We start from the raw sequence: 22,403 nt of genomic DNA on the forward strand, positions 1-22,403 counted from the left end.
TCATTCGATAGAAAGGAGAGGACCGGCTACTGCTTGGGAGAAGGCTTGTACTAGAACCAGAGCAGGGACAGAGGCAAGGATGATGAGCGTGAGTGCCCAGGAATGTGAAAATGCAAGAACAAAGCATGTGTCATAGGTGGTTGTATACTGGATGATTCTTCCTGAGGCAAGAGATGAAGCCATACGAACTTCGTCTGTTTCCCTAAGTAATGATAAGTATCAGGATAAGCCCATACTCAGAGTATACTTACCTGGTGAATTTAGCCATAAGCCCTCCAGCCCAAACTGGACCTTGTTTGTTATCTGTAGACTGAACAGTGCTCTCTGAACCCATCTTCGTGTCAAACCATGTCATGTTCTTCGATGTGATGGCCAAATAGACATGTTTCCGAAGATTCATGACATTGTGTTCACCTGTAGGGATACACAGGCCAGAAGTAAGACTTCTAAGGCCAATGAATCTATGGCCAGGCCAATCAGCTCAAGCGAACCTATCCCGACACTGTGCATGAGGGTATCTTTGGCTTCCTGAGAAGAGTTCGACTTTGGATAGGTGGCAAATACACTGAAAACCTGACCAATGACAACTGTCATAAATGGTGCAATGCCGCCTGAGATGAACAAGGAAATGATAGCCGGAAAAAGGAGGCAAAAGTGGCGGCGAGGTGATATGAGAGAACAGTGTTCAAAGAGAAGGCGGAGGTGGTGGTTTAATGGTGAGGTTAATAATGGGGGATGCTGGGACAGGGTTCTCATAGGTAGAAGTGGCCGGCGAGTTGCTGAAATCATGCTTGACATCATTGTCAGAATAGACAGAAGTGCATGGCGACGGGTCAAGCTCATGGGATGTGACAGTATCGACCATCAGTGATGTGGGCAATGCATTGATGGTGGTATAAGGGAAAGGATGGAGTCTCGCCATGACACTTGTATCAGATGCCAGTGTGTCGACTTTACTGGGCACACAAAACTCTGACCCCGGATGAGAGCAAAGCGCCCACAAACACAAGCTGTACCAACAGCAATCTCCACCAGAAGGAGAATGCTAGTGGAAGCACATGGGCACCAAAAGCCCATATGCTAGACCCAGACACCAGAAGTCTGAGCCCACAGTTCATGCCCACGTCATTTATTGATTCTAGTATCAAATAGTACTTAGCGAAAAGTCTAAGCAAGGGACTAGAGATAAATGTACCTTCTTTAAAATTTGAAGGGCCTGAAATGCACTCCTGCAATAAATGCCTTGCACCAAATCCAGTCAACCGTACCCAAGCTCATATTTGATGGGGCTCAATACATCATTTGGTCCGGTTTGGGGTGCTTGAGGTCGTGGTTTTGAGGAGAGAGTTGCGTGGATAGATACCAGAGTGATCGTGCTAAGGATGGGGTTAATATGTGCACATGTGAAGTGAACAGAAGGTGACCTGCCCATTCCCAATGGGTCTGCCACCATCCTCCCTCTCATTCCCGCCATTGTCGCCTCAAGGGTCTGCTCGCTGGATGAAGATACATTGCCTCGAGGCAAAATTGCCTGAGATAGGTCTACAGATTGGTAAGCACCCAAAAATGCAAGTAAAAGGGAGGTACTTACCCATTTCTGGCACGTCTCCTGCTGCTTCATGGTCCCTGCTACCTCCATTTCACTCTCATACAGGTCCTGCTCACCGAATACATTGTCTCAGCGCAAACTTGAGATCCTCACCATTAGCCGGCATGTCATTGAAGGTTGCGTTGATCAAGAGGCAACAGATCTGGATCGCTGTGAGTACCCCTGACTATCAGCGAGAAAGAGAACCTACCCTCATTTTTATAAGTCTCTTCCCGTGCTTCCAACACCTCCTGCAAATGGTCACATTTCCCTTCCTCATCGAGTGTAACAGTACAACTTATTGGCCTCATAGGCTTGCTCGCCAGATGGCGATACGTTGTCTTGAAGCAAACTCGGGATGGCAGAGACATCATTGTTGTGGGCTGCTAGTTGGATGGACCGTCGACTCGTCACCGCAAGGATAGTGGAGGGAGGGAACACTGTGCTAGGAAGGTCAGGATGTGCACATCACTTGGCATGTGAAAACACTCACTTGGGATGTCCACAGGGTCTTCCTCCACACCATAAACCTCGTTTCCCATCAGCGACGAGCATGGTGTTGCCTCTAAGGACCCAAGATACTACTCCCTGGGCAAAAATGCATTGTCTCATGCCAAGATTGAGTTGCCCTGGGCATTGAGAGCTCGCTTGATGGCTGGGGTTTTGTTGGTGGAAGAGGGCGGCAATTCGGCACATAAGGTTATCGGGGACATGTACAGAGAGCTCCAGTGACAGGCGGAGGCTGGTCAATGCTGAAGGTGAGCTGCATGCGCTTAATGGTGCCTGGTTTCGCGTTCTGACTCGCTTCTCGACTGCACTCCTTCTCTTCCACCCGCTGGCAGAAGATTTCTATCAAATGGCTGGACTTGAAGACTGGGGCTGCGAGCTCCTCAATGCTGCTACAGAGGGTCGGTAAGGCAACAGTCAAAGAAAACAGGTGATAGGTGCAACATACCTTCCCTTCTCCTTGTCCAGCTTGTCGCCCATACATTTCGAAAGCTTCTTGAACTCCCGCTTGGACTTGGCATTGTCGTGTCGACCATAAGAATCTGGGGGTGCTATAGCCACCAACTGAGATTCTCGAGACGCTGTCCCTGCTTGAGGTACCTGGCTACCTTTGTGCAGACCTACGCAATGCTGAGCTTACCTTCATGCAGGCCAAGAAGAAAAGCGTACCTTCCAGGTCTTGGTGAGAGACTCACTATCGTTAAGATTACTGAATGCCATGAAACTCGTTACCCTGCAGAATGGCTGACAACGGCAAGAAAAAGAGGAAAAATGGTAAATGAGCATGTCAATGACAATGGCAATGACAACGAGCACTGACCTTGAACCTGAGGTTGAGGATAGAGGGCATTTAGGACAGAATGTTGCGAGCGAGGAAGGGACATGACTGCAAGAGGAAATCGGTACTGGCACTGGCAGCCCAGAAAGGAAGGTGGTCAACAAAATAATGCCAAAGTCCCTCCTCGCGTTTTTGCCTTTGCACTCTCTCTCCTCAAAGTCTCGGTGAGTACTCAAATCTTTTTTTTCGTTTTCCATTTTGAACTAACTCTTTTCTCAGCTCAAATTTCCTTTGTCAAATTTTCAGAACTACAGCAGCCTACAATGACAACAGAAACTCTTGGTGTTTCTGATTCTCGCGTCGAGTGCACTGGTGCACTTGACATTTTCCTCTGTTTCTACTACTGGTGTAAAGACAGTTGCACCACTATATCCCTTCCTCCTCCAAGAGCCCCTCTAGCAAAATGAATGTTGTCCATGCCTTTCGAAAGGATGATTTGCTGAAGAATTCACGCATGTTTTCTGGTAGGTAATCTTGTGCTCTCATAGAAAACCCACATCTCACACATGCTACAGGATCCATATCCTTCAACGATGGTCTCGTAGGAGCTCTCTTCCCAGACCCCCAGTTCTTCATCACGTCGCCGACTTCAAAGTTCATTCCTTCACCTTCAACCACCAACGAAGTTCGCCTGTATGCTGATGGTCACTTTGGAGACCATGACTATGGCTGCACCCCACAGTACTATGAAGAAGCGTACTGCCACCTCCCTCTCATCCCGCACTGGCCTACTTCGCTCACAGTCAGCCATCCTTACCAGGAGTTCACATATATGTGGGACGACATAGATGGCAACAATGATATCGAATGGATGACTGGATCCATCCAAGGAATAGGCTTGTTGAAACGACCATGGTGCGACCAATTATTCCATGCCTTCAATCACATTGATGGTCGTTGTCAGGATGTTCTAGCAGATAGGATGAAATCATCAGACTACCGTGATTTGCTCACCATACTACTTTCCTGTTTGCAAGCGGTACTCGACCGCCTAGGGCATGTTGCGATGGATACTTTCACTATTCAAGTTCTAGTCACGACTGCTCAGCGATTCTGGCTTGAGATCGTTGCTGCATTGGACTACATGGGTTGGTGCAAGCCAGTCATGGATGGCATTAAGTCCTTGGACCCAGCCCACAGATCTGAATATCGGATTGGAGCATTCACTTGGGATGTAGGCACTGTACAGCTCTTTTTCAAAGCCCAGATACCTGTGTTCTTTGTCCATCCTCTCGATTCTTTTGCTAATCAAGTAATATTGCAGGCTGTCGACCTGTCCTCACCCAATATCTGTTCCAAACATCCCAAGCGAACATATCCTACTGTATTCACTGGAAAACCATCAGATCCTCGGAAATATGTAGCCCAACATCAATGTCTACACCTTTTCCAGGGATATTGTGATCCTTTCAACTTCTGTACCATTCGTTCTGTCGAGACTGATACTTCGTCTGCATCGGCAGCCAAATCTTCGAGCATTGGACCCATATGCCTGGAGCGCAATATTTCCCATTGTTCAAATCTGTCTTTTCAATCCTCGCGCCTGAAAAAAAACATGCTGTGAGCCATGGCTTCTTTTTATCAATCCATTGTATACTCATGGCAGAACAGATATGAGCTGAGATAGGTTCAATGACATCGGTGGTGATTATGCCCCTCCTGCTCTCCCTGCTTGGTCGACAGCATTAATGTCGATCAATGAAAGATCTGAACGTGCGACAGCATCATTCCCCGAGCCGGTTACCGAAACTTACATGTTTCCAGGACCAGCGCTGATAACCAATGCAAAACCGATATGACAAAAGGCATACCTTCGGCAACTTGACCACTGTCTTGATGCACTCAAGTTCCAGGCAACTGCTATCGGCTCTGATGCAGTACCACTCTGCCCTCAGCAATGGTGAGATGTGTTGGCTCTTTCCCTCAAACATGCTGATGGTAATGCTAGTTCAAGCAAATCAACGCATTCTCCATCCATTAAGGCCTTTGAAGTGGCTGAGAAGATGCTAGGTTTGTGCATGCAAGGCCAAGAAGTCCAGGTACAGCTGGTGCCACCACCATCCTCCTCTGATGAGCAGCCATTCAATGTCCTACGTGGTCATCAGCTCATTTGGGAGCTCTGCAAGCTTAACTTCCGTTATGAGCTTCTAGCTCTGGATCATCGTGTGTTTTGTGCGGCAGAGGTACTCATGGAAGTCACCACTGCTATGGGTGCTATCAATGATTCCAATTCTAACTGTCAGAATGCGATCTTGGTGGTCTTTTCTGGGAATTCACTGATTCCACCAGCAGGAGAGCTATTGGATGATGATGGATTTGGCGGCGAATGGGAGAAACAACGAGAACGACTCCGCAATCTATGGGACCTAATGCAAGGCTGGTCAGTTCCATTGCCTATGGAGTGCAAGGGCTTGATGGGTCCAACAGAAACGGAAGGTGGCTTAACTGTGGAGAAGGCTTTGGCCATGCATTATGCACAGACATTCTTTGACTTCTTTGGTCGACCTCCAGTGCTCCCCCGCCATAAGCCAGCAGATAAATCACATTGAATAAATTTTATGCACTTCTTGTATTCTTGATGTAATGTACAGACATTCAAAATAAATAAATTGATTGAAAAACAACTGAACTGTACACACACCACACAAGAGTGATTGGGACTGTAAGTGGCGGACGTGAAAAAGAAATTGTCACTGTACCTCAGGCAGTCAGGGTGTCAGGGTGGGAAGGAACCTACATGACCGAAATATAATACGACATCAACAGGACACAAGGCTGGGCTGAACGTCTTGTGGAGGTGTAGTGAACGTCATTTTTCAGGCTCGAGAGAACTTCCAATCTTCTTTGGCAGGGACTGACAGTGGTTTGGAAGCATAGGAAGTGCACATAAAGACATTTCAGGTGCGGTCCGAGAAAATCAAAGACATTTTTGAGCTATGTATGGCAGATCCCCTAGATACACTCCAGGGTAGAGGGTACCAGGGTACCAGATCCAACAACACACACTCACACTCCAGGGTAGCAGTACAGTAGCAGGGTATGGTATAAAGAGCATTTGGCTTCGCATTACTTTGTTCATTCACTTGCCCTTTGCTTGTCCCACTCACTCACTCTTTCTGCAGTTTTTACCTTTACCTCATGGCACCTCGGTTTTTTTGGCCTGATTCATGAGTTCTTCATTCCCTTTCTCTCACATTGTACTGTACAGTCGAGTTCGTTCATTCCATAGTCCATACTAATACTACATGCGTTCCCTTTTTTTCCTCGCATTCCCTTTTATTGTCTCTCTCTCTCTATACCTTATTTTCTCGTGTTTCACATCCGTCCTCTCTCTCTCTCCTCTCTCTCTCCAGTCAGTCCAGTCTGTCGATTGCGTTCCGGGCGGGTTCACGTCGCGTCGCGTGTGGCATTGGGGTGTGTCTTGGGGGTCATGCGTATCTCACATAAGCACATTGCCATGCCACCTTGGTCTCGGCATCTCAGCAGGACCTGTTTGCCTTCCCTGTCATCCCTGTCACATTCCGGTCACAGGCCACAGACCATCGCTAGACATCATATAAACCTACTTATCACACTTAACAGAACAGAAACAGCATCACTGATTCATATTCACTCTGACTAAGTTCTCAAAAGTCTTATCAAAAGGGTATTTCATATTTCTCTGAGTGAGCTCGCTAATTCTATGCAAAGCTTGAAGTCACAAACTGATCCTTTATCACAGTACCACCTTCAGCACGTGCATGGGAACTCAGAGGCTCAAAACTTAGCTTCTACCTACTGGAACCATCCTACTTATACTACAGGGAATTTAGAATTACAAACATCATGCAGTACCCAGACTCCTATGTGCATAGCACATTGCCACTGCCACTTTACTGAGCATCTGAGTCGGACTTCCCAGTTTTAGTCTCATTTCTATAGTGAGCTCACTAAACGCATGCCAAGAGATGCTCTCCTGACACCCACAGGCTTGTTCTCTGACGACCGACAGGTCTAGGCATATGGAACTATCAGTTCTGGCATATGTCCTTCAGGACTTCTTTCTTGGATTCACAGAGGCTTCTCATAGACATGGCAATAAGTGAGTCTTTGAACAATGGGACTCTGGACAATGGAACGTGGGCTTGTGGACTTTGGCCAAAACCCACTGTCCAAGTTTGCACTGGTGATATTTGTCATCTCACATAAGGATTTCCCCAGATTTTCAGGTATGATGCATCATAGTTAGTGAGCTTGCTAAATATCATCAATCCTTATACAATCTGAGTTGGTTTATCAGCTCCCATAACAGTGAGCTCTAGTCGTATCATGCAGCAACTGGGTTTATGGTGTGGCCTTCCTGTCAAGCATGCCCATCAGGTACAATGCTATGGCTAAGTCCTGTTAATGTTCACATACTTCTTATGATACCACTAGTTATCGTCTCCATACATTGCATAGTTTCAGTGTCAATGCATCCATTTAGCCCACTCACTCACTGTATCTCAGTATGCATGTATAATGTGTCAGATTGCAAAATTACATGTGTAAACAGGCTGCAGGCACAACAACAGCACAGACTGATTGCTGGGAGAACAAGTCAGGGGTCATTTGGATGGGATTGGGAAAGGAATTCAAGTTGGGAGTGAATTTTTCTAATCTAAATACATCTTGGTACCTTTTCTGAGGCTCCATGATGAGATACAAAGCTGTCAACAGACAGACAAGAGGTATATATGCGATGCAACATGTAAATGATCATAGCTACACCAAAACCCAAATCCAGAAACACCTTCCCAATTCAGACACCGGCAACACCCATAAATGTCTATGCCATGATTGGCATGAGTTTTACAGGTCTCTCTAGTGAGGTTTGGCTCATAAGAAGAGGGACCAGTTCAGGTCTAATCAGGACCTAATCTGTGCTAATAATTAGACTGAAAACACGTATTTTAATGTTTGTGATGTATTACTGTGCAAAGCATGAAAGAAAAAATAAAGGGCTTCACAAGACAGTATATTTGGGGTCTTAGGACATATACTAACACTGACAGAGGATAGGGACCTCTCAGTAGTCCAATATTTAACTTCTCTCTCCTCTCTTTGAATTAATTTAATTAATTCAACTCCCACAAAAACCCTACAGCTATAAATCAAGTGCCCTTGGAGCTGCCTGATGATCATCTTGGTGCTCTTGCATTGCATGAGTCCTTGGCCCTTCACACAACTAGGAAGCCTTCTTGGTTTGGAGATTTGCAGCATGTCCTTAAATGGTTGGCTCCCTCCATTAACCTCAACTACCACAACCTGTCTATATCATCGATATCATCTCTCATCACTGATGTTGAAAATGGTTGTTTGCATTGTCTAAATGATGACATCAACCACATGGTAAAGGGCTCCATGCTTCATCTATCCATGAAGTATATTCCTTGAGTCATTGGCTTGCACCTTCGCAAGAACAAGTTGTCTCATCATTCTTATCTCAATGTACTGATCCCAGTGCATTGGAAAGCACTCACACGTCTGCTCATGTCCTCCCATGTACTCAGTGTCAAAGTCCTTCAGTGGTCAGAGTGTTACTGCCTATACATTCCTTAGGATTGGCATTTATGCTGCTTCTGTCAAGTCACAACTGGTCTCACCTCCCTACAACAGCATTTTTTGGTGGATATCTTTCAGATATGTCCTCATTTGCGAGATGCTTGGAGCACATTGGGAGTAGACGACCGCTTGGCTTGCCTGCTGCAGTTACCTGCTGTAGAGCCTCTTTTAGCACAGTTTGTTCATCATGTCTTCAAAATCTTCCGAAGTGTCCCTGTTTACATACCACCACTGACTCTTTGCACTGGCATGACTTCATCAGAAGATATGTGAACACCTCGAGTATTGATTGTGTTGGAACTATTGCAGTGAGAGGCTTGCAGTAGGAATAATACCTAATTGTTAGCTACTAGAGCTTCTAATGAGCTCCTTATATACTACAGAAAGTATCTAGAATATTCTACCTAAAGTACTAAATATATCCAAGTATCATGACAAATGAGTAAGCTGAAGCCTCGGGAATCTTCTAGTATGAGCCTGAAGTTGCAAATCCCAACAGATTGTGGTTGTCGTTAACAGACATTGGGTAGTACATGCAATGTTCTTCTTGTTCCCTATGATATTGCATTTGCTTGTCCCTGCATTTCCTTCAAATCCGTGAGACGTTCTTGGCTGGCAACTGAGGATATCACAGCGGCATGAGAGTGTGTAGTCTGTGGCACGTTTTGTGTCGGCACAGAACCCCGGCGTTCCTTTTTGGGACCTCGCCCGGTTATCTATTATCTATCTATCTATCTTTGGGTCCAATGACATCACCTTTGGTACCAAATACAAAATTTCCGTCACTGCGATTCTTGGACATCATTAATTCTTTCACCACCCCCCCCCCCCCACCCCCCCCCCCCCCCCCCCCCCGCCCTCCTCTTCATCTCTGTAACAATGTCGAAGAAAGTCGTCGGGATCCTTGGTGGGAGTAAGTCCTACTATTAATCTGTCAGCAGGTTACTTAACATTCCACAGACTTCTCTGCAATATTCCTGGAATAACCCTAAATATCTACTTCACGCAGGTGGTGGCCAGCTGGGTCGCATGCTAGCCGCATCGGCGTCTCTTTTAAATATTCCTGTAGTTATTCTCGATGTTGGAGATTCTGCACCTGCCAAGCAAGTCATCGCCCACAGCGGCAATCTTTCGCATATCGATGGTTCATTTACCGATCCTCAAAAGATACGCGAACTCGCATCGAAAGTAGATGTCCTGACCGTAGAAATCGAACACATCGATGTCGATGCCTTGGAGAACCTTGCTGCTGCAACAAGTGGTCGCTTGGCTATCCATCCCAGCCCTCGAGCGATCCGGATAATACAAGACAAGTTCCGCCAAAAAGAGCATCTCCGGGAGCATGGAGTTCCGGGTGTCAGCTTTCAGAGAGGTTCAATCGTCTGTTGATGCTATTACTTCTGCATCAACCGAACTCGGTCTCCCTCTCATGCTAAAAAGTCGAACACTGGCCTACGACGGTCGGGGAAACTACGTCCTTCGCAACATATCAGACGCGGAAAATGCTCTCGCCGCCCTAGGTGGACGGCCGCTATATGCAGAGAAGTGGGTACCGTTCATCAAGGAAATCGCTGTCATGGTGGTACGATCGGCGGATGGGACGGTTCGGTCGTATCCTGCTGTAGAAACCGTTCACAAAGAGAACGTCTGTCACCTGGTATTCGCACCTCTCCGTAGCCGGTACCCTGATCTCTCTTCGAGAGCTCAAAAAGTTGCCGAAGCTGCAGTGGCGACCTTTGAGGGCGCTGGTGTTTTCGGCGTCGAGATGTTCCTCATGGAAGATGGTGAGCATTCACCTGATTCCTCAGAGATTTCCTGATCTCATTTTGCAGGTAATGTATACGTCAATGAGATCGCTCCACGGCCACACAATTCTGGTCATTATACTATAGAAGCCTGCGAAACGTCTCAATACGAAAACCATCTACGGAGTATTCTATCGTTACCACTGGGTTCCACGGACCTCAAAGTCCCTTCTGCCGCGATGTTAAACTTGATCGGTTCTTCCTCCTCCATGTCCAGTATCACTTGCATCACAGATGTTGCCCTGACGGTCCCCGGCGCTTCTACTCACCTTTACGGCAAGGCAGAATGTCGGAAAGGCCGCAAAATGGGTCACATAACCATCGTCGCCAACTCAGACGCGTCTCTCTGTGCCAAACTCCGTCCCTTACTTGATGTCACCCCAGGAAGCACCCCCGAGGAGCTCGAAAAATACACTCCTGTCCCTCCAAGTCCCGGGTCTGGCCACTCCAACAAGGACCCCCTCGTCGGGGTCATCATGGGCTCCGACTCAGACCTCCCAGTTATGCTTCCCGCCGCGCGCATCCTGGACAAGTTCAATATCTCCTACGAACTCACCATAGTCTCAGCGCATCGTACTCCCGACAGACTCGTGGAATATGCCCGCTCGGCCTCGTCACGCGGTCTCCGCGCAATCATAGCAGGAGCAGGGGGTGCTGCTCATCTCCCCGGGATGGTCGCTGCCATGACTGCTCTGCCCGTCATCGGTGTGCCCGTCAAGGGCAGTTCGCTCGATGGTGTTGACTCTCTCCATAGTATCGTCCAAATGCCTGTGAGTTTTCGCCCTGTCCTGGGTTGATTACCCTCTCCCTCATACGCACTCAGCGAGGTATCCCGGTAGCGACTGTAGCCATCAACAACGGCACCAACGCTGGTTTACTCGCCGTGAGGATTCTCTCCGCTGGCCAGCCTCATCTGATTCAAGAGATGAACGGCTACCTAAAGGGGTTGGAGAAGGAGGTCCTAGGCAAAGTTGAGCGCTTAGAGAATATAGGGTGGGAGGCGTACAAGCCATGATGAAAGACAAAAGAGAATGAAACGTGAGTGTCATTGCCATTCTTCGCTTCACCCATCCTGATCCTTCATCCAAGGTGAATTTACGTCTATGTATCTTGTCACGCCATAGAGGCACAATAAAACTAGTTTTCGCCATTTTGACTATATCAAAAGCTTGGCGTTTGGCTTCACCTCGATTATCCGCGATACAACCGTATGGATGTAGTCGTTGCTGTCCGCAGCGAACTGCCATGGTGCATCTTTGCAACATTTAAACGCCATCAGACTTAAGCCTTATTGATCCCGCTGTGAGCCGCTCTTATGAGGTTCGAGATGTAAGCTCATCATTTTTAGCTATGTCGATCTGAACGACGGCATCAACACCCGAGATGAGGCACAACTCCTTATCGAGAACAAGGTTTTCACCGGCAACTATCCAGTTTCCCAGTGCTAGCAGTATCCATACTTACGATTCAACAGGCACTGAAGATGCTATCTACTCCACTGATAACGGCTACGCCGTTGCTTCTGGAAATGGTAGGTTAATCCTTCATTTCCCACTACACTTGTCTAAACAGTACTATCACACAGACTTTGGTGACGACGGTAGAATACCGCCCCAACAGGAACGATCTCTGCTTCAAGCCTCGGGTACTCTTACACGCTCCTTGCCACCAGCAAGGTTGCGTCGTACGTCCAGTCGAACGCTGGCCAGACTCTTTCGTTCTAAAGGACACGTCGCGGTAGAAATAGTTGTCAGGCTTATCAATCGCTGGGAAATAAACAAAAGAATCTTATCAAGTCAAAAAGAAAAGAAGCAGTAAAGATCTCGGCGTGATCTGATCGTGATTTGTCAAAATCCTCCTTTCCTTCCTTCTTCCAACAATCATGGGTGAGGAAATGACTTCAGTCAGTAATGACCAGCAAAAGATTAATCATGTGCTCTAGTCAACGTTACTGGCGAGATTGAAATCCTCCAAGGTGAGATATTCCCTTATGATCATTATGTCGATAACCCTGAAGTATCGGACGATTATGTGCAGAGGCCATAAAGGAGCATGGCTCTCTCAACACCGATGGGAAGAGCAGTGTTTCCTACGGCGTACTCTTTGATAAGACCGCCAATACCCGTATGTCTGGTTTTTCCGAGTCGAAATAAAATGTCTTCATGATTTGCTTTCAAAGTGGAGGCATTGAACGGAACGTTACGCGCAGCAAAGCGCCAGAAGAAGGTAGTTTTAATCTAAGCCTTTCCTCAAACTCTTACTCTAGCGGTACTGGGTCACGTATAGATTGCCTTCGACGGCGAGTTGCTGATGATGCCTAGAGATAAAGATGTACAAGTTGTTCTGTTGGAGGCGTAGTCAATAGTTTCTTATTCACTTACAATTCCAGGAAGCAGGATCTTATATAGCGTGTTATGTAGTAAGACTCGACAGCACCGGAGAATAAATGAAGACATAACAAAACAACGGAGCCTGTAACAATAACAACATGTACTATGAAGTTCCACTTCAGATGTCATCGAGCCGTTGTAGCAGGAATAATTATCCAGATAGTGTCAAAAAGGTATATGTATACAGGTATAATGATGCTCGATGTCCGTACAACTAATCAACGCAATGAGTATATACACCATTACCAACCAGCGAACCCTACAAGCTTACCGTCCCAGCTCCACCATATCATCTCATCTTCCTCATTCTTCACGTCGGTTCCCAGATCCGTACTCGGCTTTTGACACGCGACCCACAAACCCTCGACCTTCGTCTTTTTCTTGCTGGTCCTCGGTCCATGCCCTGCGACCCCGATAAACTGCTCCAGAAAGTTATCCATAGAGGCCGTAACATTCTGTCGAGGTATCCACGAGGGATGGACAAATCGTCTTGGGGCGCGAATCAATATATGTGTCTGCGTAGGACCTACAGTGGTCTTCGTGAATGACAAAAAGATGCGGCGTAGAGAATGACTTACTGATCTCAGATGCCAATCCGTTTCCATCGCAGTCCGCCGATACGAGCGCTCGCGAGAGTAGTCTGTCAGCAGTCCGAAGGATACGTTGCTCCTCGGCGAAGGCGGATGGTGGTGGTGGCGAAGATGCCCGGTCGTTCTCGTCGTCGTCCGCATCACTCTCGTCCGAGTCGGAGGGTCCCTCTGCGTCACCGTCACTGCTCTGGCTTTCTTGATCGTCATCGTTATCGCATTCATCGTCATCGCTCTCACTGTTTCCACCTTCGTCCTCCAGACGTAGATCATCTCTCTGTCCCCATACCTTGGCCTCCAAACCATCCACTGCCAACATGACCTTTGACTTTGCGGATCCGATGCTAGGTCCCATCAAGATCGCCATGTACGCTCTACTTGTATGTACGGTTCCAGGCCGTTGTTCTTGAGGAAAACATCGAGCAAAAGCAGTAGATAAAGCGGTGAACGTCGTCCCTAGATGCGACAGCAACGTGTCGAAAGAATCCAGTAACTCTGTCCGCAATTTCGTAGTACGGACGTTAACCTAGCATTCTGTAAGTTCAAGGCATATTTATAAAAAGACTGCACACCTTTCCCGTGATCGATATCCGAGCCAGCTGTGGAACAGGTCTTATAGCATCCTTCAGTCACCGATCGATTCCACAAGCACACTCAACTTACAAAGGGACCTGATTTTTCAGGAAAAGGACATGCCCTAGTAGACTGCAGGCCATACTTGCAGCAAGAGTATCCGTTATTGAGTCCATGTCGAGCTGTACCGATGGAATTTTGCTTTCCTCAACAACAGCGTCTTTGCCCCCACTCTCTTCGACTGTTTTCGCCGCTGGGGTATTTGTTATCGGTCGCTGAGTAGACACAGGTACAGGTAAATCGACATTCGAAGGAGAATACGACGGCGCAAGCAGAGGCATGACGAGAAAACGGGGAAAGTTGGCAAGTGGTGGTAGGAGGTGAAAAGCCCAAAAAAAGAAACAGACTTTCAATTGAAACTCCGCCACGCGTCCTCTCACGTGGTTTGCCGGTGCGGCATCACTCTAAGTCTTTCAAACTCAATTCTCGAACTTGTTCGAACTTCACTAGTTTAAATGTAAACCGGCACATTTTAAGATGATACATATCAATTGACAATCAAGAAGAGAAAGGCATTCCGTGATGTCATTACCATGATGAAGACTGCAGTGCCAGAAACACGCACAGTCGAGCTTGGCGTATGGAAAGTTGTGCTGTTGAACAATGCGCGCTGGGATTATCGAAGCAGATGGAACAACCTATTGCTGGCGTTTCCCCTCTTTCGAAGACTCGCTATCGACGTTTATACCTTAGACCCGACGTTATCGATTCTCTTTATCTTGGAAAAAATATGGTCGGGCGTAGAATCTGCTATTTTGCTCTACCTCTCCAGTCGTCTTTTGCGGATCGTACGTATCATTCCATACTCTACATTCTGCGTGGCTCATCCCAATTATCAGACCGAGGTGGGACTCATTTCTGGGACTTTGGATTCTTTTGCAATCCTGGGTGCCGTGGCAATGCGTCTATGTTGCGTTGTCCTGGCCGCAATCCTGTCATGGGCAAGGTATGCTTCCGGATGTTTCTTCTTGGTATGACGGCGTACTGAATAATGTCCAGTGGCGGTATTCATCCAGTCTTGAGAACTCGTGTTACGACACATTTTGAGCTGCACCTCATGCAAAGCAGTTAGGAAGTGTCTGCATCATCTCACAGATGTGTTTATTTTAGCTCGCTTGCGCATCGACAATCCCACCTCCCAAGGTATTTTTGTCGCCGATAATACGATAACAACTATCTTACTCTATCGTAGAAACTAAAAGTAAATCCAACGCCTCTGCACAACATGCATGGAGAGCATTCGAAGACGTGGTGTGTTCCCTTCAGCAAATAGTAACCACGGGGAGCGAGCTGGCTCTCATCGTGCAGGCTTGTCGCGCAACCGAATCCCCGCTATTCGCGGTTTTATGCATAGCAAAACCTCTGTATCACGGTTTTGGTACGAGATCACTATACAACCAAGGTATGCTTTTGAGTTGATGACTTCGTCTGATTATTTACAATTTTCAGCCCACATCGGTTACACGGATAACAAGTTCTTCCAGAGGATGAAAAGTTTGGTTCAGATGGCCTCCGATGCATATAGGTCAGAAGTCTTGGGAAGCGACCTTGTCAGTTATATTATCAGAGGTACATCTGTCCTATGTATTTTTGCCTGTTCCGCACAATATTAATACTTGCTTTCGCATAGAGTATCAGAAGGCGACGTCATCACTAGGACTCACATCTGATGACTGGCCTGAAGTCCAATACTCTTGACGCACTGACCCTTTGATGAGAATATTTGAAGCCGTCATGGGGGATATTCCTATGGTATAATATCGCATCCTTTTCAGAAATGGGTTAGACCATATTAACCTCATGCCCTCTAGATTTACTACTCATTGGCAGTGATCATGAAACCATCAAAATTCTCTATATCCTCCATCGCCATCCTGACTCAGTCGTCTGAAACCTTGGAACGGTCACTGCAGAGAATCCTGCGCAACGTAGCCCAGTTTTGAACGCAATGCGAACAGCTGAGGATGCTTTACGAAGCAGATAAGATCAGTAATAAACTCGTAGATGGAAGCTTGTCCTACCCCTCGGAGAAGTTACAAGGAATGTCCTTCGAGCTTCGGTAAGCCCCTTTTTTCAGCTAGAGCGGCGCCGTACCTAATTACTCTCCGAACTCAGTGATCTGTCCTTCTCCTACCCCGGGTTGCAATCCACCAAACCTGCCTTGTCAAATATCAACCTCTCCATCAAAGCCGGACAGCTCGTTGTAATCGTCGGCGCTAATGGCAGCGGTAAATCCACAATTATCAAGCTCCTCGCGCGCCTTTATGATCCATCGTCGGGCCCCGATTCACTCATTGTAGATGGCATACCAATATCTCAGTACCGAATGTCTGAGCTTCGAGAGGAGACAGCCATACTGACGCAAGACCACTCGCTCTTCCCCGTTTCGCTCGGTGAGAATGTTGGTGTAGGGTGTGTTCAGCATGTAAGAGACATAGAGATGATTGACCGTGCTGCCGAGCTCGGTGGAGCAGCGCACTGTTTGGCCAAACTGACAGAGGGAAAAGACACGATGCTAGCGGCGATGACCGAGGCATATGGGTTCGGCATTCCAGAGAACGAGGAGCATCCGTTACAGGCTATACTGGAAAGGCTCAATAAGAACCTCCAGCTCTCGGGTGGTGAGAAACAGAGAATCGTGGCGTAGGTCTTATTCGCATTTTCCCCTGTTTCCCTGATATATACTTTGTCTGTAGATCCCGAACGTTCATGCGTTTTGCGTCTGGAAAGTTTGGGATGCATGTGGTGGTTGTGCAAAGGGTGAATATGCAACAACTCCTTCCCACTGTTTTGGGGTATACTCGCATGAAGGCTAGAATTTCGACAGAGGTCTTCTGACTCAGGCAAATAGGATCTAGTATTAGTGTACGCGCCCACTATCAGATGAAGCAGTGGATCGGCGCTTCATGAATGGCCGGTGCTGTAATTGATTTAGCCTTATAGGATTTTGATGTCTTGTTTTCATGGGACTCCTCTGTATCTAGAAAGTTACCGTGAGAGATAGGTGTATTGCGTGAGGATAACCGTTCACAGCTTGTTTTTATGCATTACAATGCAAGGCGGCGAGGCGCAGCATTTAATTAATTCCTGACCGAAAGACAAAGGGCTCCTTACTTTTACCACCTCTCTGCGCACTAGAGACATGAAGATCAACGTTTCTACTCTATGTCGGCAACGAAGAACTCAGCACATTCTGCAAATCTTAGTATTTTTGTTTACCGTTGTGGCTATACTGGGAGGTATGAAGAGTAATCCTGTGTACGTGACGGTCTTCGGAATCTTGGCTGCCCTTGTCGCACTTTTGTAAGTGGATAGATAACGACGGTGAAATAGCTCATGGATTATCGTCCAGGGCGGTCTTATTGAGCCAAGTCAAGCACAGGAAGGAGGTCATAAACGAGTGGGATTTTTCAGTGTATGTACTCTTCATAAAGAAAGAATTGCTTATTCAATAGGACATGCAGGGCTCAGGGTCGATCTAGCTCACGTTCGCTTCCAAAGGCGACTTCGTCCTCGCTTGTCACGCGAAGCCCGACAAACGCCCGAAGAAGAGTAGGAAAGAGAGGACAAAGGTCCCCATCCCGTGATCGTTCGCTAGCAAGGACGTACCGGATCGAGAAACCAGCACATATTCTGAGGAACAGACGAGTTTTTCACAGCTTCGAGATGGGAGTTTCTCAGCAGGCCAAAACAGTGATAGATCACGAAGAATTTTCATCCTGGAGTGGAGTACAGAGGGTTGTGGCAAAGCGGAAAGTGAAGACTACGAAAAAGAACGCGAGGATGGAATATTGGATAAAGAGGAGGAAAAGGAATAGAAGAATTGCGTTCTGACTCAGTTATGGATTGACGTTGACGCAGTTCAAGAACTCACCAAAGATGCTTCTTTCATATAATGTTCTTTACCGTGGTTCGATATTGTATGTTTGCTACAGTGGCATATAAGAGATTCAGAAGATGGGCAGGAGCTCGGAAATCCGGAACGAAGAAACCAGTGACGATGTGCCATTTAGCCATCTAGGATTACGGGAGTTCGGACCGATCTTCCTTACAATGCTCTCAGATTCACTCCGACGGGAGATTGGGCAACATTTCGTAGTGGGATTTCATGGACAAGAAGTGAACGATGACATACGGAGACTGATACAGACGTACTTTGTGGGAAGCGTGATTCTGATGAAAAGGAATGTAAAGGGTGGGTGTGTCTGAGCTGCAGAGATGTCCGTCCATTCATTAGCCTCACGTAGATGCTGAGCAGATTAAGAGGATGGTATCGGAGCTGCAAACGATCGCGAAGGAGGCAGGTCACGAAAGGCCATTGCTGATTGGAACGGATCAGGAGAATGGTATGGTGTCGGCGATGAGTTCGTCCACGGCAGCGACGCAATTGTAGGTAATTTGATGTTGGCGATAATCGAGCTGATCATCCTAGCCCCGGTGCCATGGCTCTCGCAGCTACGGGCTCGCCAGAGATGACCAGAGATGTGTACGCAGCATCCGGAAAGGAGTTGAGATTGCTTGGCGTCAATTGGGCATACAGTCCCGTAGTGGATGTGAATTCCGACATGAAAAATCCGGTTATTGGAGTGAGATCCTTTGGAAATGGTGCGTCATGATGTGTCGTGGATATCATTGCAATAACAATTTGTAGATGCCGAGGAGGTTGCAAAATATGTTGTAGCAGCGACCCAGGGCATCATGTCGTCGAATGTCGCACCTACTGCAAAGCACTTTCCTGGGCATGGTGATACCCATGTTGACTCACACCTTGCCTTGCCGCGGATCAACAAAAGTCGAGAGGAAATGGAGCTGACGGAACTGATTCCATTCCGGAGGGTGATTGAGGAGAAGTGTGCTACTATAATGACGGGACATATGGCGCTGCCCTTGGTGACCGGCGGGGATATACCTTGCTCGTTGTCGAGGCAGATTACAACGGGGTGGCTGCGAGAAGATCTGGGTTTCGAGGGCGTGGTGGTGACGGACTGCCTGGAAATGGATGCTATTGCTGAACCGAACCAGGGTGGCTGTGGCGTCGAAGAGGGCGCGGTTCGCGCACTGGAGGCAGGTGCAGATATCGTGATGATATGTCATACGATGGCGAGACAAGTGGGCACCATTGAACGTGTGTACGACGCGGTCCAGGCAGGAAGAATCAGCGTCGACCACTTGAAGGGCAGTGGCGATAGAGTGAAGGTCTTGAAGGACCGGTTCACTGACTGGTCTCTTCCTGCAGACGACTGGAACACGGTCAAGGCTGAGAGTAAAAAGCTCAGCGAGGAGGCGTACCAGAAGTCCACTGCTATCCTCCAGAACGGCACCTGGCTCAAAGCTACTGGCACCGTCGTGTGCTACACCCCTCGACCAGAAAGCTTGAACAAGGCCATCGATGACGCTGACGGAGTTTTGAGGGACGGTGCTGGCAGAGTCCGAAACACCGCTGGACCATCATTTGCTGCACTGGCTCAGTCCATCTCCAAGAGAACAAAATGCGTGCATGTCGTGTATCCTAGTGACGATCCAATCGATTGGAACGACGTGTCTGGTATCGTGTTTGTCTTGAGGAACGCGGATAGGTCGCGCTGGCAGCTGGAATGGATGAAGAAAGTAGCGGAAAGAGGGATAAATATGGTGCTGGTATCTTGCTGCACGCCGTACGACTTGAACGGAGTCGACGTCGAGCAGGGATGTTTGGCGACGTTTGAGTTTACTGTGCCTGCATTCGACGCGGCAGCTCGTGTCATTTTTGGCGAGGCACGTGCCGAAGGACATTCGCCCGTAATTACCTAATTTAGACTCGATCTAATCTCCCACGTGCTGAACATAGCCTCTGTTGGTCTCCTACTTACCAGTCTTCCTTCTTACACGGAGCTCACGACATGAAGAAACTATTTGGAAGAGACAAGACCAAGCCAGCAAAGATAAAAGACCAGCAAGAGGTTGTTCCCAGCTACCTCTGACTAGCCAAATACTCATCTACAACAGGACCAGCACCCATCGATTTCGACTCCGATTCACCAGCAGCATGCATTATACCAGCACAGCGCCCCGTCTCTGCAAAATCAGAGGGATAGCAGGCATCCGACCTCTGACGAAGACCGTTGGGAGGTCGTCGACACTAATGACCAGCCACGCGCTCCAGGCCTATCTCCTTCTCGCAATTCGTCCTTTAGTTCTTTACCACCCGGCGCTTCACCTCCAATACCGGCACCAAGATCCCCTTCACCTTTCACTGCAGCAGGGAAGAAGAAACAGTCTGCCTTGACACCAGCCTTGGGCATACTCAGAGCTCTTGATCCTCACAGCCTCGATGGCACCGCTCACAACAACAATGATTCATCGGTCTCTGACCACGGCCATTCCGACAGGAAAAATCGCTTTTGGACAAAGGACAAGCATCATGAAAGCCTAAGAGACGATGACCCGCCCACTATCACTAGGATGATAGGTTACCCAGCTTGTTTCTCGTATTCATCTCGTACTTAACATGTCTAGGTTTCCTCACTGCTACCGCCTCGGAGGACTGGAGCATGGTACTTGAAGTCTGTGAGCGCTCTTCAGCCAGTGACACCAATGCGAAAGAGGCTGTCCGTGCATTAAGACGAGAATTCAAGTCGGTTGCTCGCTTCTTCTTTCTTTCTTCCCATCCATCAATTCGTCTTTAGGTATGGCGAACCTTCCGCCCAATTATCCGCCGCAAGGGTATGTTTTCGTTTCTGTCTCTCAATTATATCCAATCATCCCTTTCCAGCTATGGGCCATCATGCTACGCAATTCTACCGACACATTCATCTCACAGTCAACGTCAAAAAAGTTTCTCGACACACTGGAAGATGTTATAACATCTCCGAGAACGTCACCTGTCGTTCGTGAACGAGTGATGGACGTTGTTGCTGCTGCCGCATACGCCAGCGGAACAAGTGAGCCTTTACCAATCCACTCGTTCAGGGCTCACTCTTGTCTCCCCTAGGAAAGGACACTGGTTTCAGGGCACTTTGGCGAAAGGTCAAATCCCCAGAAAAACCCGACGAGGCGCGTGTCTTGACTGTGTTTCATATTTTCGAAACTAAGCTTGAATCTTGCAGGGCATCCCGTTTGATACCGATGACGCCATGTTCAGCCCTCCCGTCAATAATAGACTTTCTCATTATGAGAATCCAGTCTCTGCTCAAGACCCGGTGCCTCGTACAACGCATAATCACCGGAAACGCAAATCACCCACGCGGAATCGTATCATACCACCAGAGGAAGATATTAAACGTCTTTTCCAAGAATGTAAAATCGGACAGGGTAATGCCAGCTTGCTTTCCCAGGCTTTGGCGCTTGCACGCCCCGAAGATCTTCGCGAGAAGGATGTCATACAGGTAAGGTCGCCCCTCACGACCGCCGACCGAAACCGTGCTAACAGCCACGCTAGGAATTTTATTTGAAATGTCGGCAATCCCAAGAAATCATTTACGCTCAAATTCCTTGGGCAACCGCTGGTGCCGAAAGATCCAGGGCAGAGCAACAACGAAAGCGCACACTATCAGATAACTCTCTCCTCGACGACGCTCCAGTACCGCTGACAACGGAGGAGCAACTGTTAGCAGCCTTGCTTGGAGCCAATGAAGAGATTGCAGATGCTCTGCAACAGTATGATGACCTTGAAAGAGTAGGGTTGGAGCGCGAGGCGGAAGAAAACAGCCGTAGAGATGTACGGATGGATCCTAAAGTAAGGTTTAGCACCTGTTTGATGACTTTTTGATGACGTCTCTTGCAGCAAAAGCAGCTATTGGAACAGCAAGAACTGCTATCGGCTATGGCTGATGTCCATATCGGCGGGTCATCATCACGCAGTCCATCTCCGGCTCATTCATCGCGTTCTCGACCAGTATCGCTACTTCATTCTGATGTTTCAGCAGCACAGACCCTGGCTCCGCCACCCGCGCCTCATGGCCCAAGGTCCCCAACCCAAACATCTGTGCATTCTCGGACTTCTTCACCGAATGTGGAACTGACTATCGCGACACTGGCCAATGGATCAGATTCGTATTCTTCGTCAAGCGACGACTCGGTGGAGACACCCGTCAAGCCTAGCGCCAAAGCACTTGGGAAACGGAGAGTAATAGAAGCAGAAGAAGCGGATAACCCCTTCGATCCAGACGACCTCTTTTACGAGAACAGGGACGAGTTTCCGGTTGAAGACCGGAACGACTCGGATTCGGACGATAGTCGCGATGTGCGGTGGCATAATGCTCATCCGGTGCATTTTGTGTACGATGCAGCAGCCGAGAGGACGAGGCAAAGGCTAGAAAAAGGACATGCTTTGGTTGTAAACGGTGTACATTAGATAAGAGGATTTAGTGAGAGACTATCGTACTGTACAATAACATTTCAACCATGCCGAAACCGAACAATGCATCGAGGCTAAGTGTGACCGTGACAGTTGACACAACCTTCTTCACGACCAACATGTCGAACAAGATAGCT

The 22,403-nt window shown here is 47.9% G+C and overlaps 10 protein-coding genes across 10 annotated transcripts; 7 read left to right on the top strand and 3 right to left on the bottom strand.

The window, feature by feature from the left end:
- On the bottom strand, positions 1-594 carry EV420DRAFT_1476873 (uncharacterized protein; the record flags this gene model as incomplete). Its single annotated transcript, XM_060469362.1, has 3 exons — positions 1-202; positions 252-414; positions 492-594. 3 exons carry the CDS (start codon positions 592-594, stop codon positions 1-3), a joined length of 468 nt encoding a protein of 155 aa, XP_060334602.1.
- A 1,694-nt stretch (positions 595-2,288) lies between these two features.
- EV420DRAFT_1639222 (uncharacterized protein) lies at positions 2,289-2,979 on the bottom strand (the record flags this gene model as incomplete). Its single annotated transcript, XM_060476945.1, has 5 exons — positions 2,289-2,487; positions 2,544-2,715; positions 2,765-2,773; positions 2,828-2,839; positions 2,916-2,979. The coding sequence occupies 5 exons, from the start codon at positions 2,977-2,979 to the stop codon at positions 2,289-2,291; spliced, it is 456 nt and encodes a 151-aa protein (XP_060334603.1).
- A 357-nt stretch (positions 2,980-3,336) lies between these two features.
- EV420DRAFT_1639223 (uncharacterized protein) lies at positions 3,337-5,482 on the top strand (the record flags this gene model as incomplete). Its single annotated transcript, XM_060476946.1, has 5 exons — positions 3,337-3,397; positions 3,449-4,493; positions 4,561-4,672; positions 4,739-4,833; positions 4,882-5,482. The coding sequence occupies 5 exons, from the start codon at positions 3,337-3,339 to the stop codon at positions 5,480-5,482; spliced, it is 1,914 nt and encodes a 637-aa protein (XP_060334604.1).
- Positions 5,483-9,395: 3,913 nt separating this feature from the next.
- EV420DRAFT_1618935 (phosphoribosylaminoimidazole carboxylase) lies at positions 9,396-11,336 on the top strand (the record flags this gene model as incomplete). Its single annotated transcript, XM_060475413.1, has 5 exons — positions 9,396-9,429; positions 9,526-9,829; positions 9,858-10,300; positions 10,349-11,091; positions 11,145-11,336. 5 exons carry the CDS (start codon positions 9,396-9,398, stop codon positions 11,334-11,336), a joined length of 1,716 nt encoding a protein of 571 aa, XP_060334605.1.
- A 1,009-nt stretch (positions 11,337-12,345) lies between these two features.
- EV420DRAFT_1264955 (costars domain-containing protein) lies at positions 12,346-12,679 on the top strand (the record flags this gene model as incomplete). Its single annotated transcript, XM_060467250.1, has 3 exons — positions 12,346-12,445; positions 12,501-12,550; positions 12,608-12,679. Coding segments are annotated over 3 exons (222 nt in total), but the record flags the coding sequence as incomplete, so codon positions are not given.
- Positions 12,680-12,953: 274 nt separating this feature from the next.
- EV420DRAFT_1232451 (uncharacterized protein) lies at positions 12,954-14,092 on the bottom strand (the record flags this gene model as incomplete). Its single annotated transcript, XM_060466551.1, has 4 exons — positions 12,954-13,237; positions 13,290-13,824; positions 13,871-13,910; positions 13,962-14,092. Coding segments are annotated over 4 exons (990 nt in total), but the record flags the coding sequence as incomplete, so codon positions are not given.
- Positions 14,093-14,467: 375 nt separating this feature from the next.
- Positions 14,468-16,041, top strand: EV420DRAFT_1732696 (uncharacterized protein; the record flags this gene model as incomplete). Its single annotated transcript, XM_060479944.1, has 7 exons — positions 14,468-14,719; positions 14,771-14,877; positions 14,931-14,998; positions 15,042-15,074; positions 15,124-15,333; positions 15,381-15,500; positions 15,562-16,041. The coding sequence occupies 7 exons, from the start codon at positions 14,468-14,470 to the stop codon at positions 15,627-15,629; spliced, it is 858 nt and encodes a 285-aa protein (XP_060334608.1). The 3' UTR covers positions 15,630-16,041.
- EV420DRAFT_1761443 (P-loop containing nucleoside triphosphate hydrolase protein) lies at positions 15,787-16,964 on the top strand. Its single transcript, XM_060480659.1, has 3 exons — positions 15,787-15,990; positions 16,047-16,574; positions 16,628-16,964. Exons 1-3 carry the CDS (start codon positions 15,896-15,898, stop codon positions 16,767-16,769), a joined length of 765 nt encoding a protein of 254 aa, XP_060334609.1. The 5' UTR covers positions 15,787-15,895; the 3' UTR covers positions 16,770-16,964.
- An 880-nt stretch (positions 16,965-17,844) lies between these two features.
- EV420DRAFT_1523074 (glycoside hydrolase) lies at positions 17,845-19,768 on the top strand. The gene is made up of 4 exons (XM_060472272.1): positions 17,845-18,126; positions 18,179-18,320; positions 18,364-18,536; positions 18,583-19,768. Exons 1-4 carry the CDS (start codon positions 17,889-17,891, stop codon positions 19,719-19,721), a joined length of 1,692 nt encoding a protein of 563 aa, XP_060334610.1. The 5' UTR covers positions 17,845-17,888; the 3' UTR covers positions 19,722-19,768.
- EV420DRAFT_1523086 (uncharacterized protein) lies at positions 19,769-22,360 on the top strand. The gene is made up of 9 exons (XM_060472273.1): positions 19,769-19,870; positions 19,917-20,379; positions 20,427-20,544; positions 20,597-20,633; positions 20,683-20,851; positions 20,902-20,963; positions 21,017-21,295; positions 21,349-21,645; positions 21,694-22,360. The coding sequence occupies exons 1-9, from the start codon at positions 19,811-19,813 to the stop codon at positions 22,261-22,263; spliced, it is 2,055 nt and encodes a 684-aa protein (XP_060334611.1). The 5' UTR covers positions 19,769-19,810; the 3' UTR covers positions 22,264-22,360.
- The last annotated feature ends 43 nt before the right edge of the window (positions 22,361-22,403 follow it).

This window comes from Desarmillaria tabescens (assembly GCF_030435595.1).
Source record: "Desarmillaria tabescens strain CCBAS 213 chromosome Unknown EV420scaffold_8, whole genome shotgun sequence".
Taxonomy (NCBI): Eukaryota; Fungi; Basidiomycota; class Agaricomycetes; order Agaricales; family Physalacriaceae; genus Desarmillaria; species Desarmillaria tabescens.

What these genes read in the sequence shown, in the direction of transcription:
- EV420DRAFT_1523074 (XM_060472272.1), top strand. Translation starts at nt 17,889, where the DNA reads ATGGGCAGGAGCTCGGAAATCCGGAACGAAGAAACCAGTGACGATGTG. An exon ending in TCCACGGCAGCGACGCAATT is followed by an intron (nt 18,321 to 18,363) that starts GTAGGTAATTTG and finishes TGATCATCCTAG; the next exon opens with CCCCGGTGCCATGGCTCTCG. An exon ending in AGTGAGATCCTTTGGAAATG is followed by an intron (nt 18,537 to 18,582) that starts GTGCGTCATGAT and finishes AACAATTTGTAG; the next exon opens with ATGCCGAGGAGGTTGCAAAA.
- EV420DRAFT_1523086 (XM_060472273.1), top strand. Translation starts at nt 19,811, where the DNA reads ATGAAGAAACTATTTGGAAGAGACAAGACCAAGCCAGCAAAGATAAAA. An exon ending in CCCAATTATCCGCCGCAAGG is followed by an intron (nt 20,634 to 20,682) that starts GTATGTTTTCGT and finishes ATCCCTTTCCAG; the next exon opens with CTATGGGCCATCATGCTACG. An exon ending in ATGTACGGATGGATCCTAAA is followed by an intron (nt 21,646 to 21,693) that starts GTAAGGTTTAGC and finishes CGTCTCTTGCAG; the next exon opens with CAAAAGCAGCTATTGGAACA.
- EV420DRAFT_1761443 (XM_060480659.1), top strand. Translation starts at nt 15,896, where the DNA reads ATGCTTTACGAAGCAGATAAGATCAGTAATAAACTCGTAGATGGAAGC. An exon ending in GGAATGTCCTTCGAGCTTCG is followed by an intron (nt 15,991 to 16,046) that starts GTAAGCCCCTTT and finishes CTCCGAACTCAG; the next exon opens with TGATCTGTCCTTCTCCTACC. An exon ending in GAGAAACAGAGAATCGTGGC is followed by an intron (nt 16,575 to 16,627) that starts GTAGGTCTTATT and finishes CTTTGTCTGTAG; the next exon opens with ATCCCGAACGTTCATGCGTT.